This window comes from Oncorhynchus nerka, linkage group LG4 (genome assembly GCF_034236695.1).
Source record: "Oncorhynchus nerka isolate Pitt River linkage group LG4, Oner_Uvic_2.0, whole genome shotgun sequence".
NCBI lineage: Eukaryota > Metazoa > Chordata > Actinopteri > Salmoniformes > Salmonidae > Oncorhynchus > Oncorhynchus nerka.
Window position 1 is genome coordinate 51,716,431 of NC_088399.1, and position 18,025 is coordinate 51,734,455.

The 18,025-nt window shown below is 52.0% G+C and overlaps 2 protein-coding genes across 2 annotated transcripts in view; one reads left to right on the forward strand and one right to left on the reverse strand.

The window, feature by feature from the left end:
* Positions 1-18,025, forward strand: part of sardh (sarcosine dehydrogenase) — a 128,422-nt gene that overhangs the window by 91,635 nt on the left and 18,762 nt on the right. The window contains exons 18-20 of the mRNA XM_065017645.1: positions 3,891-3,984; positions 6,445-6,607; positions 11,703-11,871. Coding sequence (XP_064873717.1) covers positions 3,891-3,984; positions 6,445-6,607; positions 11,703-11,871 — 426 coding nt within the window. The remainder of the gene's footprint in view (positions 1-3,890; positions 3,985-6,444; positions 6,608-11,702; positions 11,872-18,025) is intronic.
* LOC135571326 (zinc finger CCCH domain-containing protein 13-like) lies at positions 16,587-17,547 on the reverse strand (the record flags this gene model as incomplete). Its single annotated transcript, XM_065017099.1, has 2 exons — positions 16,587-16,986; positions 17,305-17,547. Coding segments are annotated over 2 exons (552 nt in total), but the record flags the coding sequence as incomplete, so codon positions are not given.

An 18,025-nucleotide genomic window follows, 5' to 3' on the forward strand; every position in this document is an offset into this window, starting at 1 on the left:
TTGGGCGCCCTGAAGCCTTCTTCACAACAATTGAACCGCTCTCCTTGAAGTTCTTGATGATCCGATAAATGGTTGATTTAGGTGCAATCTTACTGGCAGCAATATCCTTACCTGTGAAGCCCTTTTTGTGCAAAGCAATGACGACAGCACGTGTTTCCTTGCAGGTAAACATGATTGACAGAGGAAGAACAATGATTCCAAGCACCACCCGCCTTTTGAAGCTTCCAGTCTGTTATTCGAACTCAATCAGCATGTCAGAGTGATGTCAGCAGGTCTTTTTGTGGCAGGGCTGAAATGCAGTGGAAATGTTTTTAGGGGATTCAGTTAATTTGCATGGCAAAGAGGGACTTTGTAATTAATCTGATCACTCTTCATAGCAATTTGCATACACTTCAGAATGTTATCATACAAACTGAGTCAGCAGACTTTGTCAAAATTTATATTTGGGTCATTCTCAACTTCTGGCCAAAACTGTACACAGTTTCTGAAATGAGGCACTCACTTTTACTTCGAGTAAGTCACTAGTCATCAGCACAATTAATATGTCACTTACAGTAACTGCTGGTTTACTTACAGTAATTCATCAGCACAACCCGTAACGTTAGTCACATACAGTAACCCTAGCCTTACTCACTGTATAGCCTCCATTTAAGCCACCCTGGACAGATGTGGGTGAGCAAAGCTGCTCTAGGCCCAAAACTTGTTTAACTTCGCTAGCGTCCCACCTGGCCAACATCCAGTGATAATGCAGATCGCCAAATTCAAATAAATGACAATAAAAATTTTACTTTCATGAAATCACACATGCAAGACATCAAATTAAAGCTGCACTTGTTGTGAATTCAGCCAACGTGTCAGATTTCAAAAAGGCTTTACAGCGAAAGCAAAAGATGCTATTATCTGAGGACAGCACCCCAGCAAACATACACAGACAATCGTATTTCAACCCTCCAGGCGCTACACAAAACGCAGAAATAAAGATATAATTCATGCCTTACCTTTGACGAGCGTCTTCTGTTGGCACTCCAATATGTCCCATAAACATCACAAATTGTCCTTTTGTTTGATTAATTCCATCGGATATATATCCAAAATGTCTATTTATTTGGCGTGTTTGATCCAGAAAAACACCGGTTCCAACTCTCGCAACATGACTACAACATTTCTCATAAGTTACCTGTAAGCTTTGTCCAAACTTCTTTCCTAATACAACTTTAGGTATTTTTTGACGTAAATAACCGATAAAATTTAAGACTGGATTCACTGTGTTCAATGCCGGAGGAAAACAAAGTGGAGAGTGCTTTTCAGGTCATGCGCCTCTAACAAAGAGTACACTCGAGCCTCGTTCTGAACAGTGCTACTTCTGATTTTCTCAAAGGAAAATCCTCAACCAATTTCTAAAGACTGTTGACATCCAGTGGAAGCGATAGGAACTGCAAGAAAGTCCTTTAGAAATCTGGATTCCCAATGAAAACCCATTGAAAAGAGAGTGACCTCAAACAAAAAATATTCTGAATTGTTTGTCCTCGGGGTTTTGCCTGCCAAATAAGTTGATTCAAACAGTTTTAGAAACGTCAGTGTTTTCTATCCAAATCTAATAATATGCATATCTTAGCTTCTGGGCCTGAGTAGCAGGCAGTTTACTTTGGACACACTTTTCATCCGGACGTGAAAATACTGCCACCTATCCCAGAGAAGTTAAACGTTCCGGTTGAAAAGGATTTCACTGTGACTGAACTTGCTGTGGGCCTTGTCGTTATGGCTGCCCCTGGGCCACCTTCTGCTCCGTCTGTCTCTCTGTTGCAACAGACTAACTCCAGCTAGTAGAAATGACTGTCCCCAGCCCCCATACATATTAGTGTCTTTTTCATCATGTCCCCCCCCCACCCTCCCTCATCATCTCTCACTTCCTCCCTCGTCCCACTTCCCACAATCCTGAAATATGAATGAAATGCTGTCACAACACATCTGAAACTCAAATGAGTCCCCTGCAGCAGTGTAGCTAGCGACGAGGAGGCAATGAGAGGATATTGAAGAGGAGGGGGGGATTTCTCTCTGGTCTGATTTGTATCTCAGAGTACACGGATAGGCAGGGGACACATACTTGTTCCCTGGGACTGAATTAGTAGTTCTGCAAATAGTTTGAAGTTTAATTAGTGCAATCTCAAATTTAGAAATGTTTAATTCGATGTTGTCACGTAATAGTGCAATAGGAGTTTTACAACAACTAAAATTAGGAGTTTGGTTAGATTTGGGGGTGATATGCAGCCAGCTGTGTGTGTGTGTTTTCTCATTAGGAACAGATCTGTGATCCTGCGCTAACTGCCACACTAAATGGGTAGTCTGATCAACTAATTGGCTGTTTCACAGCCCACACTATCCACGCATTAACGCACACACTCACACAGAGGGTTTATAATTAGACAGCTTGTCGGCCTCTACAGTTCAGTAAGCATGACTTTTCAGAGGGAAGGGAATGGGTGGAGGCTGTTCATGAAATATCGGAGCACTTTATACCACTTTATACCACTGATCCATTCCACAGCAACTAATCACATTGCCTCATACATTTAAAAAAAAAAATACCCTGAAACCACCTACCTTCACGAACAAAATATATTATCTCTCTACCTCCACATATTCCCCTGGCCCTACACCTCATCTCCCTCTGTACCTCACACATTTAATTAGTCCTTTATGAGTTCCTCTGCTTAGTGGTAGGTGCTTGCACACACACACACACACAGACACACACACACGCGCGCTCTGGCAGAGCCTAAACATCCATTACTCTTCCGCCGTCCACCGGCAGCCGCTCTAACTCTGAGATTTACCTCTGAAGAATGATGCGTCTGCAATCTCAGCCAGCCGTCCGGCCATTCCTGTACCTAGAAAAGCCCTGGTCCTTGTCGTAAATGGCATATTTTTATACAGAGGTTTGTTTATCAACGTAGCGTGACCGTAGCGGCTCACAGTCCACGTCTCTGCCCTAGTGTAAACATCCATCACTTTGACTGCTGCCAATGTAGCAACGCTGCGTTTGTGTCTTGAGGATGGAGCCTTATTGACCTGTACCCGGAGACACTGACGCTGCCGCCGGCCCCGAAATGAGGAAGCCATCTCTATCTCAATTTTAGAGTGCAGTTACTCTTATTGTTTAAAATGCTGTCCCCTGTCTCCTCCCCTTCTTCGGGCACTTGTTGTAAAGTATTTGACGGGTGAAAAAAATTATGGTAGAAAGTCATCATTATGCTGGAGGAAAGAGGTGTACGAAGCCAAATGAGAGAGAAGCGTCACAGTGAAAGAGCCTCGTCTAGCATCGTCTAGGCTGTTTTGGCCCAATAGCCCTGCAAGCCACGCAGCTGCTACCAATGACTACAGTCAGGGGCCCTTCGGTGATAGCCTGATCGCAAATTGGTTTGTGCTGTCTTGCCAGCTCCCTACAGTCATTGTCTGGTTTGGCAAGACTGCACAAACAGATCTGGGATCAGGCTACTTCAGTGACGAGGCCCTTTCCAGAAAGCAGATTGTGCGCGCAGGGGAACTCATAAGGACAGACCCGGGCCCAGTGTCGCAGACGACACCCAACCAAACCTGAACACTGTCCATGAAATATGAATGATGTTTTGTTTTTGTCTACTCGATCATGGGTGTGTGTTGTGCCGCGCTGCCTGTCTGACTTATATTATCTGTCGTGGACTTTTCTCAGATGGACAGGTTGACTGCTAGGCACTTTGGCTGACGCGAGCTCTGCTGCCATTGGTGATTGACCGATATACTGTTGATTCACCGATGATCCCTTTTGGCAGTTCCTGATTGACCCGGCGATTGGCTGATACTGGTTGATTGACAGCTGATTTGCTGACGTGGTGTTCTGTGTCTGTCCACAGTCGAGAGGTGCTACAGGAGATCCTGGATACAGACCTGAGTAACGAAGCCTTCCCTTTCTCCACACACAAAGTCTGTAACGCTGCCGGACACAAGGTAAGAGAAAGGACCTGTCTGTCTGTCTTCCTGGCTGGCTGGCTCTATTGGTCTGTCTGGCTAGCAGTTATTTTCCCCTTTCATTCCCACCCTTAGACACACACACACACTCCAGCCTCATCAAATGTATCATTTAATCTGGTACACATGACTTTTCTTCACACAGTGATGTCAATTGCCAATGGAATTCAAGTAGTAAATTCGAATAAATGTACACTTCATGGCGCTGCTTGAAGAAGGGTGCTTTTCTCCTTAGTGTGCATGAGAGAGAGCAAGGAAAGAGCGAGGGTGCATAACTTTGTGCGTTCATGCGTGCACAAAGGTGGTTGTTGTATGTGCGCGCGTTTGCGTGTAGCTGCCTGCGTGTGTGTTTTGTTGTGTGTCTTGGCCTAGCTGTGTATTGTGGGTGAGGAACCCGAGTGAGTGTTGTGCCTGTTTATGGGACAGATGGCCTGGCTCACATCACCCCTGTGACTGACTGAGACCTCATGTCAAACACTCTGCACACTTCTCTAACCTCCCTCTCTCTCTTTTTTTTCCTATTGCGCTCTCTCATCTGTCCCTCTCCCCCTCTCCATTATTCATATCTCCCTTGAATCTAAACATTTTAGTCTTTCACCATCTAGTCTTTTCCTCCTCTCTGCCTCATTTCAGAGTTGTAGAAAACATGTACGTCTCTCTGTACATTTAATACATACCATCTTAATTTGACCAGTTTCTCACAGCAGTAAAATAATCCTACAGGAAATCTGAATTATGTGGATTATAATGAATGGATATTTTTGTAGGGGTTGATGCATTTTCCATTGGGGCAAATCAAGTTTAAGTGGAAATTACAAACTTTAGAAGCCTTTTTAATCCTTCAATACACCACAAGTTGCCACAATCTGACAACAGTGATCAAATTAAGAGACAATATCTCTATACATGTTTAGCTGTAATACATTTGGAGTGTTTAAAAACAAACATCCAATACAGCTCTAACTATTACACTGTAATTACAGTACAGTATAAAACACTGGGTCCTCTGTATGTTTCCCAGTAGATGAGCAGAGCAGCGTTGGAACCGAGTGGCTCTCCTCTCCCAAATAAAGACAGCTCTATTTCCAACTAAGCCTGTGGCGCAGTGTCACTAATGCTTTCTGTTTTGATTTTGCTGAATTATGTCATGGTTTTTTTCTGGATCCCCCTTGTTTCTTTGGCATCTGCTTCACTAATGCCCCATCCTGTCCTACATTAAGTACGGTCTTGATGGCATTTTAACCCCGATGATGGTCTCACTGCCGTGCTGAAAACACGGCCTTTGCCTGTGCCCCAACTCACTCATTACACATCATTCTCCCATACAGGTTTAACATACCGTGAGGCAGGTTGTTTGGTTTGGAGGGGGTGTGCGTGCACGCGCCCGCACACCCACACGCGTGCCCACCCCCACGCACACCCACCCACCCACGTGCATGCATGCATGGGTGTGCGTGCGTGCGTGCACGCGGGTGTGCATGTGTGCCTGCATGTGCATGCATGATTATTATTTGTGTATGTGTTATGTGAGAGGATCTTGGCCTAGTTCTGTCCGGATCCCTAGAGTTTCCTGCTGTGAGTGGGGGGGGGATAAAGGGACCTGTGTGAGGCTGTGCTGGCCAGATGGTGTGGCTGACAGGGCCTCCTCTGGGGCTGCCTCTTCAACTATCCTTGCTGTTGTCACATCTCCTCAGCTTCTCCTCACATTCCTCCTGCTGTCCTGCTTCACCAGTCTCTCACCCTCTCTCCTTCTTTAGTCTCACATCTCTTCTTCTTTAGTCTCACATCTCTTCTTCTTTAGTCTCACATCTCTTCTTCTGCTCTTCCTCTTTTCTTCTCCCTATCCAGCTCTATCCCTAACACATTTTTATCAGTTCCCATCCTGTTCCTTTCCCATGCTTCTGTTCATCCTCCCACGCTCTCTCTCTCTCTCTCTCTCTCTCTCTCTCTCTCTCTCTCTCTCTCCTCTCTGTTCCCTCTCTCCCTGCGAGGAACTTCTTCATTAGAATGTACGGCAGCCCGGCATACAGACCATGTCCTTGAAGACGTGGTGTGTGTGTGTGTGTGTGTGGGAACAGTAGATAGTAGGAGGGTTACAGAGCAGCTGTGCTGTTCTCCAGAAGGGTTCTCTCTGTCAGACTAGACCAGTGTGAGCTGCCTTCCTGCTCTCAAGGACAACTCGTACACAATTCCTCTATTCATTCCATTACAGATATATTACATTGGGTTCTGGCCATCCAATTTAAAGTCTCATTGCATACAGTGTGTTGGGAAGAGAACTATCGGTTGCAATTACTGTGTCTTATTAGAGCCCCGTCATGTCCCAGGACATTTTAAATGATCACTTTCCTCGTTCGCTCACTAACTCGCTCACTGTCTTTCACTCATTCAATCACTCGCTCATGAATTCTCATTCTGTCACCCCCCCTCCCCCTCTAGGTGCGTGCCATGCGTCTGTCCTTCGTGGGCGAGCTGGGCTGGGAACTGCACATCCCTAAGGACTCCTGCTTGCCTGTCTACCAGGCTGTCATGGCTGCCGGTGCCAAGCACAGCATCATCAACGCCGGATACAGAGCCATCGACTCCCTCAGTATAGAGAAAGGTGTTTGTGTGTGTGTGTGTGTGTGTGTGTGTGTGTGTGCCAATGACTCCCTCAGCATAGACATGTACTTCAGCATCGAGAAAGGTATAGTACAGCTCCGAAAGAGTTTGGTGGCAGAACAACAACTCAACAAAGTTTTTCCGGAACCAGCTGTGGTTTTCTGAGCTGAGGGGCTGTAGGCAACACAACCACCAGCTGTGCTTCAGCTATAACATGTTCCAGGAAAACATATTAGTGAGATGTGCCAGGAAAAGTTGGGACTTTTACTACCCCTTTTCTTCTGTAACGGCAGTGGGATAATCACACACACTACAGATTCTTATTCGCTTCGTTTGGCAATGACACGGAGTACAAGGTGTGGAATGTTAGCTTAACTGACTAGTGCCCAGGCTGAGAGTACAGTAACAGTCCTATTAATGTCTTAACTGAATGTACAAACCTCCATAGGCAGCAGACAGTGTATCAGATGTACACATTTCCACAGGTATCAGTCGTAGTGTTGTCACGATACCAGTATCGCGATACTAGGAAGCAAAGGAAACAAAACACGAAGCGGACAGAATTTCTCGAGGAAAACAGTCCTAATGTTGGAGAAAACTGCCTTATGTTGGAGAAAACTGCCTTATGTTGTCACCCAGAGTCACATTTGTTTTACAGAAGTAGATTTTAAAGGACCATAGAGTTTTGTCGGCTTCGTGTTTTATTTTTTTGCCAAGGATAATCTGGTATGGTAAGTATCGCGATACTGGTGTCGTGACAACATGGAGCAGAGCTGTAAGTGAAACAGAGCGTGTTTGGTTCAATACCTGTGTCCTTGAGAGAACAGCAGTAGCATGACTAGCAGAAATGAGAGACCCATTACAGTGGCTGTTTGACGTATCAGCAGGTAGAGGTTAGTTGCATGCCCGCTTGCCACTTGCTTGCATACTCTCGCTTACAGCTCGCTGCCGCCGGCTAGCCCTTGTGGTGAATTGGGGAGAAGCTTCATGCACAAGTTTCCCCTTGCCGGTCCAAATCCTCTCCGTGACCAAGACTCCTGTCGGGCCTCTCCGGGACGGCACACGTTTACTGGTTGTCTTGAAACTCCAGTCTAACTGGCTGGGGATCTCGGGAGCAGCAGTGGGCCCCAGAGATGCATCTGTACAGGCCCACCTCTGTGTGGACAAGTCCCGGCAGCCATCAACCACTGTCGTCCCGCTGCCTTGTGGGTTAGTCTGGTACGACAACGGCTTGGGGAGCACACCTTGAAAGAAAAGCAGCGTGCGCGCGGATGCCGACAGAGTGCGGTTCCGGCAGCCTCCTGCAGCTGTGGAAGGTACTGGTTGTCCTGGGTTTCTCCCCTTGCCACTGGAATTTCACCTTCCTACAGTGAAGTCGTGCTGTTGGGGATTGCGCGCACACTCAGCGGCACTTTAAATAACTTCCTTTGCACAGGTATCCACTTCTGACCTCGGTGAAGCCATCAACCGGAAACCGGGAGCCCTTAATTAGACCCCTGCACGCCAGCGGCACAGGGCTATTATGGTCGCCAGCAGCTGGGACTTGAGTGGCAGCTGCTCTCAGCAGACCCCTGTGTGACTGAGCATCCCGACTTAGGAGCCACACTGCTCACCCCAGCTGGGGAGAGGCCTAGAAAAGGTGGCCTTAGGAGCCACACTGCTCACCCCAGCTGGGGAGAGGCCTAGAAAAGGTGGACTTAGGAGCCACACTGCTCACCCCAGCTGGGGAGAGGCCTAGAAAAGGTGGCCTTAGGAGCCACACTGCTCACCCCAGCTGGGGAGAGGCCTAGAAAAGGTAGCCTTAGGAGCCACACTGCTCACCCCAGCTGGGGAGAGGCCTAGAAAAGGTGGCCTTAGGAGCCACACTGCTCACCCCAGCTGGGGAGAGGCCTAGAAAAGGTGGACTTAGGAGCCACACTGCTCACCCCAGCTGGGGAGAGGCCTAGAAAAGGTGGCCTAACAATTGCCCACTCACTCCATCCTGGATAGGCTACCGCACCTATCGGGAGTTCCACAACATCAGCACGGTGTGGGACTGGCAATTAAGAACAGCCTTCTACCCAGCCTCACCGAAACACCTGTCGGTGAGGAAGAGAGAAAGACTCATGTCTCACCATATCCCCCTAGCCAATATGCATTATACTACTCTTCTCAGTGCATACGCACCAACGTTACCATCTGAAAATTAGGCAAAGGACGGCTTCTACCAGTCACTAGATGAGGCCCTTCACCGCATCCCCAGGAATGACAACATCTTTCTGCTGGGTGACTTCAACGCTAGGGTGGGACAGAACAACAGGATATGGAACAGAGTGCTGGGTAGGCATTGTGTTGGCCAGGTCAATGAGAACGGCTCTATGTGCCGAGCACGACCTCATTGTCACTGACGCCTTGTTCCAGCAGAAGAACAAATATAAGGCATCATGGATGCACCCACGCTCCAAACACTGGCACCTGATGTACTACGTCATAGTGAGACGTTCTGACACTAATGACGTCCTGCTGACACGTGCCCCCCCCCCCCCCCCAACGCCTGCAGAGGTCCAGTAAGAGGCAACTGCACTGTTTCCGGCATGAGAAAGCTGCAGTAAAGTATGAGTTCCGTCGCTCTCTCGCTGAAAGGCTGAGGGAGACTGAGCCTCTTCTGATCGCAGAGGACCCCGTGGACCAGAAGTGGGCATTCAAGGCGTCAACCATTCACCAACCTTCCAAGAGGTGTTCTCAGCTATCCATTCCCTCAAGAACAACGAGACTCCTGGCGCTGACAGCATCCCGGCAGAGCTACTTAAGAAGGGAGGTTACTTCTGTACCAGAACGCTCCACCAGTACATCACTGAGGTTTGGGACCGGAGATCGTCCCACAACAGTGGCGGGATGCAAACATCGATAAGAACAAGGGTGACCGCTCCATCTGTGGCAACAGCCGGGGGTTGTTGTTCACCAGCCTGTGTAGGTGATGCTACACAGGCCGGTGAACAACATCACAGAGGAACTGCTGCCAGAGACAATGCGGCTTCAGAAAGAACAGGAGTATGGTCAACATGATATTCTCGGGACACAAGCAACTCCAAGAGAAGTGCCATGAATAACATCAGGACCTTTCATGGCCTTTCTCGACCTCTCCAAGGCCTTTGACTCTGTGAGCAGGAAACTACTATCGGGCATTCTAATCAAATCGAATCAAATTTATTTATATAGCCCTTCGTACATCAGCTGATATCTCAAAGTGCTGTACAGAAACCCAGCCTAAAACCCCAAACAGCAAGCAATGCAGGTGTAGAAGCACGGTGGCTAGGAAAAACTCCCTAGAAAGGCCAAAACCTAGGAAGAAACCTAGAGAGGAACCAGGCTATGTGGGGTGGCCAGTCCTCTTCTGGCTGTGCCGGGTGGAGATTATAACAGAACATGGCCAAGATGTTCAAATGTTCATAAATGACCAGCATGGTCGTATAATAAGAAGGCAGAACAGTTGAAACTGGAGCAGCAGCACGGTCAGGTGGACTGGGGACAGCAAGGAGTCATCATGTCAGGTAGTCCTGGGGCATGGTCCTTCTACTCAAATTTGGCTGTCCAGGCAAATTTGTCAACATCCTTTTCCAGTTCCATGATGGGATGATGGCTCTGGTGGCCATTGGAAGGCAGGAGACGGTGCCCTTTAGAGTAAGCATCGGTGTGAGGCAGGGGTGTGTGACTCGCACTGGTACTCTTTAACGTCTTCCTCCTACGTGTCACCCAGCTTCTCCAGAAAGAATTTGAGGACAGCAGGGGTTTTGCAGTGGACTTCAGGCTGGATGGAAATCTATTCAACGTCAGGAGGCTCCAAGCAACCACCAAAGTCTTGACAGAACGGGTTCTTGAGCTGCAGTATGCTGATGACTGTGCTCTTGTGGCCCACACTCTGAAAGACCTTCAGTCTGTCCTTGTAGCGGCTGTGATGGTCTATAGCAGGATGGGACTGTCTATCAACACCACCAAGACAGAGGTGGTCTGTCAATGGAGATCCAGCCCTCCACCCACCATGCCTGTCTTCACCATTGAACACAAATCACTGGCAATAGTTCTATCCTTCAAATACCTGGGTAGCATTCTTTCAGACTGCAGCATCGACCTCAAAATTCAAAATAGGATCAAGCAAGCATCAACTGCCTTCAGGAAACTCAGATGCAGGGTCTTCCAAAACAGGAATCTCCACCTCCACACCAAGGTTGCCGTCTGCATCACCATACTTTTTTACAGCTATGAAGCCTGGGTCACTTAGTCGCCACAACATGCAGCTCGAGCGATTCCACATTAGATGCCTGCATTGCATCCTGGGAATCCCCTGGTGCAACCGTGTGCCCCATACATAAATACTTGCTAAGACCAACTGCAAGAGTAAGGAGGCCATGGTCACTCAACGCCAACTGTGCTGGCTTGGGCATGTCATTAGAATGTCTCAGGAGCGCTTGCCAGGGAAGATCCTGTATGGCCAGCTACATCTTGGCCGGCCATATAGCTGTCTGCAGGGGACAGCTGAAGCTCTACAAGGACCAGCTGAAAACGTCACTGAAGAAGTGCAACATCAAACCCACAGACCTAGAGGATGCTGCTGCCAACCGTTCCACCTGGCGGCAGCTCTGCCAGAGCGGTGTACAGAGGCGGGGAGAGGAGCATAAAGAGACAGCAAAAACAGCTCAGGAGACATACAACCGTGCCTGCCCCCCGCCAACACAGACTGCATATGCCCCACTTGCAATAAAGTTTGTGGATCTCTGATTGGACTCTACAGTCACCAAAGAATTCACCGTTAACTCAGAAGTGGAAGTGATCATCGAATACGTTGGACAACGATAAGCAACTTCTTTGAGAGTGCTTAACCTCTGCGCCCTTGCATGTGTTCATGTTTCTGTGTCTAATGAATGCAGAGGAGGCTGGTGGGAGGAGCTAAAGGAGGATGGGCTCATTGTAATGGCTGGAATGGAATACATGTACATTTATCAAACATATGGAAACCGCATGTTTGACTCTGTTCCATGAATTCCATTCCAGTCATTACCATCCTCCTCTTCCAAGGTTTGCAGTTTGGCTGGATAGTGACTCCCCTCCTCTCTCCCTAGGCTACAGACATTGGCATGCTGACCTGCGGCCTGACGACACACCTCTGGAGGCGGGACTAGCGTTCACCTGTAAGATGAAGAGCACCATTCCCTTCCTGGGTCGGGCCTCTCTGGAGAAACAGAAAGCTGAGGGACTACGTAGACGCATTGTCTGTTTCACCATTGATGAGTGAGTGGTCACGGTCACCATGGCAACTTTTTTAGCTTGAGGACATGATTAAATGTCACCAGCATTATTTTCTTATATCCTCGGCTTCTTCCTCCTCCTTCCATGTGGGTCTTCGATGACTCCAGTTAGAACGGTGTGAGTTTCTCTTCTTTTTAAAGTCACCATGACCATGGCCTTAATGACAACCATAGAAATAGAAATGACAGAATCATATTTTCGTAACTTAGCCCACAAGTCTTCCCTGCCGTTAGTGTGCTGTAGCAGACCTGGTCTAAATGTGGTCTAAATGGTGAGGGAATAAGTGATGTTTCCAGTCATTCACTAAAACTGCTGTGGTTCGATTAGAAAGGGATTCGGTAAGAAGTGTATTTAAAGGACTGTCAGCCTGACGTGATATCGTTTTCTGAGTTGATTCACTGAGACTACTCTGTCTGGTTCGGGTCTGAGGTGCAGATAGAAATTCAATGAGTGGAGCTGACATGATCTCCTATTATACACATATCTGTTCTACACAAGACTTCTGTCTGAACGCTCGAACGTTACATCACCTGAACAGGTCTGTTTGATGTAATGTGAGCCGTCTGTCTCTCGCTCTGTCTCTCGCTCTGTCTCTCTCGCTCTGTCTCTCTCGCTCTGTCTCTCTCGTTCTGTCTCTCTCGCTCTGGTGCTCTCTCTCTGGAGCTCGCTCTCTGGAGCTCGCTCTCTCTTTCTCTCTCTGGCTAGCTCACTCTCTCTCGCTCACTCTCTCGCTCTCGCTTGCTCTTTGGCTGGCTCTCTCTCTCTCTCTCTCTGGCTGTCTCTCTCTCTCTCTCTGGCTGGCTCTCTCTCTCTCTGGCTGGCTCTCTCTCTCTCTGGCTGGCTCTCTCTCTCTCTGGCTGGCGCTCTCTCTCTGGCGCTCTTGCTCTCTTTGGCGCTCTGGCGCTTTCTCTCTCTGGCTCGCTCTCTGGCTTGCGCTCTCGTTCTCTCGCACTCGCTCTGGCTGGCGCTCTCTCTCTCTGGCTCTCTCTCTTTCTCTGATGTTCTTGCTCTCTGGCTCTCGTTCAGGCTCTCTGGCCGGCGCTCTGGCTCTCTGGCTGGCGCTCTCGCTCAGGTTCTCTGGCTGGTGCTCTGGCTCTCTGGCTGGCTCTCTGGCTGGCTCTCTGGCTGGCTCTCTGGCTGGCTCTCTGGCTGGTTCTCTGGCTGGTGCTCTGGCTCTCTGGCTGGTGCTCTGGCTCTCTGGCTGGCGCTCTGGCTCCCTGGCTGGCGCGCTGGCTCTCTGGCTGGTGCTCTCACTCAGGCGCTCCGTCTCTCTCGCTCTGTCTCTCTCGCTCTGGCGCTCTCTCTCTGGAGCTCGCTCTCTCTTTCTCTCTCTGGCTGGCTCACTCTCTCTCGCTCACTCTCTCTCTGGAGCTCGCTCTTTGGCTGGCTCTCTCTGGCTGGCTCGCTCTTTCTTTCTCTCTCTGGCTGGCTCGCTCTTTCTTTCTCTCTGGCTGGCTTTCTGGCTGGTGCTCTGGCTCGCTGGCTGGCGCTCGCTCAGGTCTCTAGCTGGCGCTCTGGCTCTCGTTCAGGCTCTCTGGCTGGCGCTCTGGCTCTTGCTCAGGGTCTCTGGCCGGCGCTCTGGCTCTCTGGCTGGCGCTCTCGCTCAGGTTCTCTGGCTGGTTCTCTGGCTGGTTCACTGGCTGGTTCTCTGGCTGGTTCTCTGGCTGGTTCTCTGGCTCTCTGGCTGGCACTTTGGCTGGCGCTCTGGCTCTCTGGCTGGCGCGCTGGCTCTCTGGCTGGTGCTCTCACTCAGGCACTCTGTCTCTCTCGCTCTGTCTCTCTCGCTCTGGCGCTCTCTCTCTCTCTCTCTCTCTGGCGCTCTCTCTCTCTCTCTCTCTCTGGCGCTCTCTCTCTCTCTGGCGCCCTCTCTCTCTCTCTGGCGCCCTCTCTCTCTCTCTGGCGCCCTCTCTCTCTCTCTGGCGCTCTCTCTCTCTCTCTCTGGCGCTCTCTCTCTCTCTCTCTCTCTGGTTCTCTCTCTCTCTCTCTCTGGCGCTCTGTCTTTCTCTCTCTGGAGCTCTGTCTCTCTCTGTCTGGAGCTCTGTCTCTCGCGCTCTGGCGCTCTGTCTCCCTCTCTCTGGCGCTCTGTCTCCCTCTCTCTGGCGCTCTGTCTCCCTCTCTCTGGCGCTCTGTCTCCCTCTCTCTGGCGCTCTGTCTCCCTCTCTCTGGCGCTCTGTCTCCCTCTCTCTGGCGCTCTGTCTCCCTCTCTCTCTGGCGCTCTCTCTCTCTCTCTCTGGCTGGCTCTCTCTCTCTGGCTGTCTCTCTCTCTCTCTCTGGCTGGCTCTCTCTCTCTCTCTGGCTGGCTCTCTCTCTCTCTGGCTGGCGCTCTCTCTCTGGCGCTCTTGCTCTCTTTGGCGCTCTGGCGCTTTCTCTCTCTGGCTCGCTCTCTCGCTTGCGCTCTCGTTCTCTCGCACTCGCTCTGGCTGGCGCTCTCTCTCTCTGGCTCTCTCTCTTTCTCTGATGTTCTTGCTCTCTGGCGCTTTTTCTCTCTGGCTCGCTCTCTCGCATGCTCAGCCTTTCTCACGCTCGCTCAGCCTCTCTGGCAGTCGCTCGGGCTCTCTGGCTGTCGCTCGGGCTCTCTGGCTGGCGGTCAGGGTCTCTAGCTGGCACTCTGGCTCTCGTTCAGGCTCTCTTGCTGGCGCTCTGGCTCTCGTTCAGGCTCTCTGGCCGGCGCTCTGGCTCTCTGGCTGGCGCTCTCGCTCAGGTTCTCTGGCTGGTGCTCTGGCTCTCTGGCTGGCTCTCTGGCTGGCTCTCTGGCTGGCTCTCTGGCTGGTTCTCTGGCTGGTGCTCTGGCTCTCTGGCTGGCGCTCTGGCTCCCTGGCTGGCGCGCTGGCTCTCTGGCTGGTGCTCTCACTCAGGCGCTCCGTCTCTCTCGCTCTGTCTCTCGCTCTGGCGCTCTCTCTCTGGCACTCTCTCTCTGGAGCTCGCTCTCTCTTTCTCTCTCTGGCTGGCTCACTCTCTCTCGCTCACTCTCTCTCGCTCTCGCTCGCTCTTTGGCTGGCTCTCTCTCTCTCTCTCTTTCTCTCTCTCTGGCTGGCTCTCTCTGGCTGGCTCGCTCTTTCTTTCTCTCTCTGGCTGGCTCGCTCTTTCTTTCTCTCTGGCTGGCTCGCTCTTTCTTTCTCTCTGGCTGGCTCGCTCTGGCTCTCTCTCTCTGGCTCTCTCTGGCTGGCTCTCTCTCTGGCTGGCTCTCTCTCTGGCTGGCTCTCTCTCTGGCTGGCGCTCTCTCTCTGGCACTCTTGCTCTCTTTGGTGCTCTGGCGCTTTCTCTCTCTGGCTCGCTCTCTCGCTTGCGCTCTCGTTCTCTCGCACTCTCTCTGGCTGGCGCTCTCTGGCTGGCACTCTCTCTCTCTGTCTCTCTCTCTCTCTCTGATGTTCTTGCTCTCTGGCGCTTTTTCTCTCTGGCTCGCTCTCTCTTGCATGCTCAGCCTTTCTCACGCTCGCTCAGCCTCTCCGGCATTCGCTCAGTGGTCTGGCTCTCTGGCTGGTGCTCTGGCTCGCTGGCTGGCGCTCTGGCTCTCGCTCAGGGTCTCTGGCCGGCGCTCTGGCTCTCTGGCTGGCGCTCTGGCTCTCGCTCAGGGTCTCTGGCCGGCGCTCTGGCTCTCTGGCTGGCGCTCTCGCTCAGGTTCTCTGGCTGGTGCTCTGGTTCTCTGGCTGGTGCTCTGGCTGGTGCTCTGGCTCTCTGGCTGGTGCTCTGGCTCTCTGGCTGGCGCTCTGGCTGGCGCTCTGGCTCTCTGGCTGGCGCGCTGGCTCTCTGGCTGGTGCTCTCACTCAGGCACTCTCTCTCTCTCTCTCTCTCGCTCTGGCGCTCTCTCTCTCTCTCTCTGGCTCTCTCTCTGGCTCTCTCTCTCTCTCTCTCTCTCTCTCTCTCTCTGGCTCTCTCTCTCTCTCTCTCTCTGGCGCTCTCTCTCTCTCGCTCTCTCTCGCTCTCTCTCTCTCTCTCTCTGGCTCTCTCTCTCTCTCTCTCTCTCTCTGGCGCTCTGTCTTTCTCTCTCTGGAGCTCTGTCTCTCTGTCTGGAGCTCTGTCTCTCTCTCTCTGGCGCTGGCTCTCTGGCTGGTGCTCTCACTCAGGCGCTCCGTCTCTCTCGCTCTGTCTCTCTCGCTCTGGCGCTCTCTCTCTGGCACTCTCTCTCTGGAGCTCGCTCTCTCTTTCTCTCTCTGGCTGGCTCACTCTCTCTCGCTCACTCTCTCTCGCTCTCGCTCGCTCTTTGGCTGGCTCTCTCTCTCTCTCTCTCTCTCTTTCTCTCTCTCTGGCTGGCTCTCTCTGGCTGGCTCGCTCTTTCTTTCTCTCTCTGGCTGGCTCGCTCTTTCTTTCTCTCTGGCTGGCTCGCTCTCGCTCTCTCTCTCTGGCTCTCTCTGGCTGGCTCTCTCTCTGTCTGGCTCTCTCTCTGGCTGGCGCTCTCTCTCTGGCGCTCTTGCTCTCTTTGGCGCTCTGGCGCTTTCTCTCTCTGGCTCGCTCTCTCGCTTGCGCTCTCGTTCTCTCGCACTCTCTCTGGCTGGCGCTCTCTGGCTGGCACTCTCTCTCTCTGTCTCTCTCTCTCTGATGTTCTTGTTCTCTGGCGCTTTTTCTCTCTGGCTCGCTCTCTCTTGCATGCTCAGCCTTTCTCACGCTCGCTCAGCCTCTCCGGCAGTCGCTCAGCGGTCTGGCTTTCTGGCTGGTGCTCTGGCTGGTGCTCTGGCTCGCTGGCTGGCGCTCGCTCAGGTCTCTAGCTGGCGCTCTGGCTCTCTGGCTGGCGCTCTGGCTCTCGCTCAGGGTCTCTGGCCGGCGCTCTGGCTCTCTGGCTGGCGCTCTCGCTCAGGTTCTCTGGCTGGTGCTCTGGCTCTCTGGCTGGCTCTCTGGCTGGTTCACTGGCTGGTTCTCTGGCTGGTTCTCTGGCTGGCACTCTGGCTGGCGCTCTGGCTCTCTGGCTGGCGCGCTGGCTCTCTGGCTGGTGCTCTCACTCAGGCACTCTGTCTCTCTCGCTCTGTCTCTCTCGCTCTGGCGCTCTCTCTCTCTCTCTCCCTCTCTCTGGCGCTCTGTCTCCCTCTCTCTGGCGCTCTGTCTCCCTCTCTCTGGCGCTCTGTCTCCCTCTCTCTGGCGCTCTGTCTCCCTCTCTCTGGCGCTCTCTCCCTCTCTCTGGCGCTCTCTCTCTCTCTCTCTGGCGCTCTGTCTCCCTCTCTCTGGCGCTCTGTCTCCCTCTCTCTGGCGCTCTGTCTCCCTCTCTCTGGCGCTCTGTCTCCCTCTCTCTCTGGCTCTCTCTCTCTCTCTGGCGCTCTCTCTCTCTCTCTGGCGCTCTCGCTCTCTCTCTGGCGCTCTCTCTCTCTCTCTCTCTGGCGCTCTGTCTCTCTCTCTCTCTCTCTCTGGCGCTCTGTCTCTCTCTCTCTCTCTCTGGCGCTCTGTCTCTCTCTCTCTGGCTCTCTCTCTCTCTGGCGCTCTCTCTCTCTCTCTCGGGCGCTCTCTCTCTCTCTCTCTCTGGCGCTCTCTCTCTCTCTCTGGCGCTCTCTCTCTCTGTCTGGCGCTCTCTCTCTCTGGCTCTCTCTCTGGCTGGCTCTCTCTCTGGCTGGCGCTCTCTCTCTGGCGCTCTTGCTCTCTTTGGCGCTCTGGCGCTTTCTCTCTCTGGCTCGCTCTCTCGCTTGCGCTCTCGTTCTCTCGCACTCTCTGGCTGGCGCTCTCTGGCTGACACTCTCTCTCTCTGTCTCTCTCTCTCTGATGTTCTTGCTCTCTGGCGCTTTTTCTGTCTGGCTCGCTCTCTCTTGCATGCTCAGCCTATCTCACGCTCGCTCAGCCTCTCCGGCGTCGCTCAGCGGTCTGGCTTTCTGGCTGGTGCTCTGGCTCGCTGGCTGGCGCTCGCTCAGGTCTCTAGCTGGCGCTCTGGCTCTCGTTCAGGCTCTCTGGCTGGCGCTCTGGCTCTCGCTCAGGGTCTCTGGCCGGCGCTCTGGCTCTCTGGCTGGCGCTCTCGCTCAGGTTCTCTGGCTGGTGCTCTGGCTCTCTGGCTGGCTCTCTGGCTGGTTCTCTGGCTGGTTCTCTGGCTGGTTCACTGGCTGGTTCACTGGCTGGTTCTCTGGCTGGTTCTCTGGCTGGCACTCTGGCTGGCGCTCTGGCTGGCGCTCTGGCTCTCTGGCTGGCGCGCTGGCTCTCTGGCTGGTGCTCTCACTCAGGCACT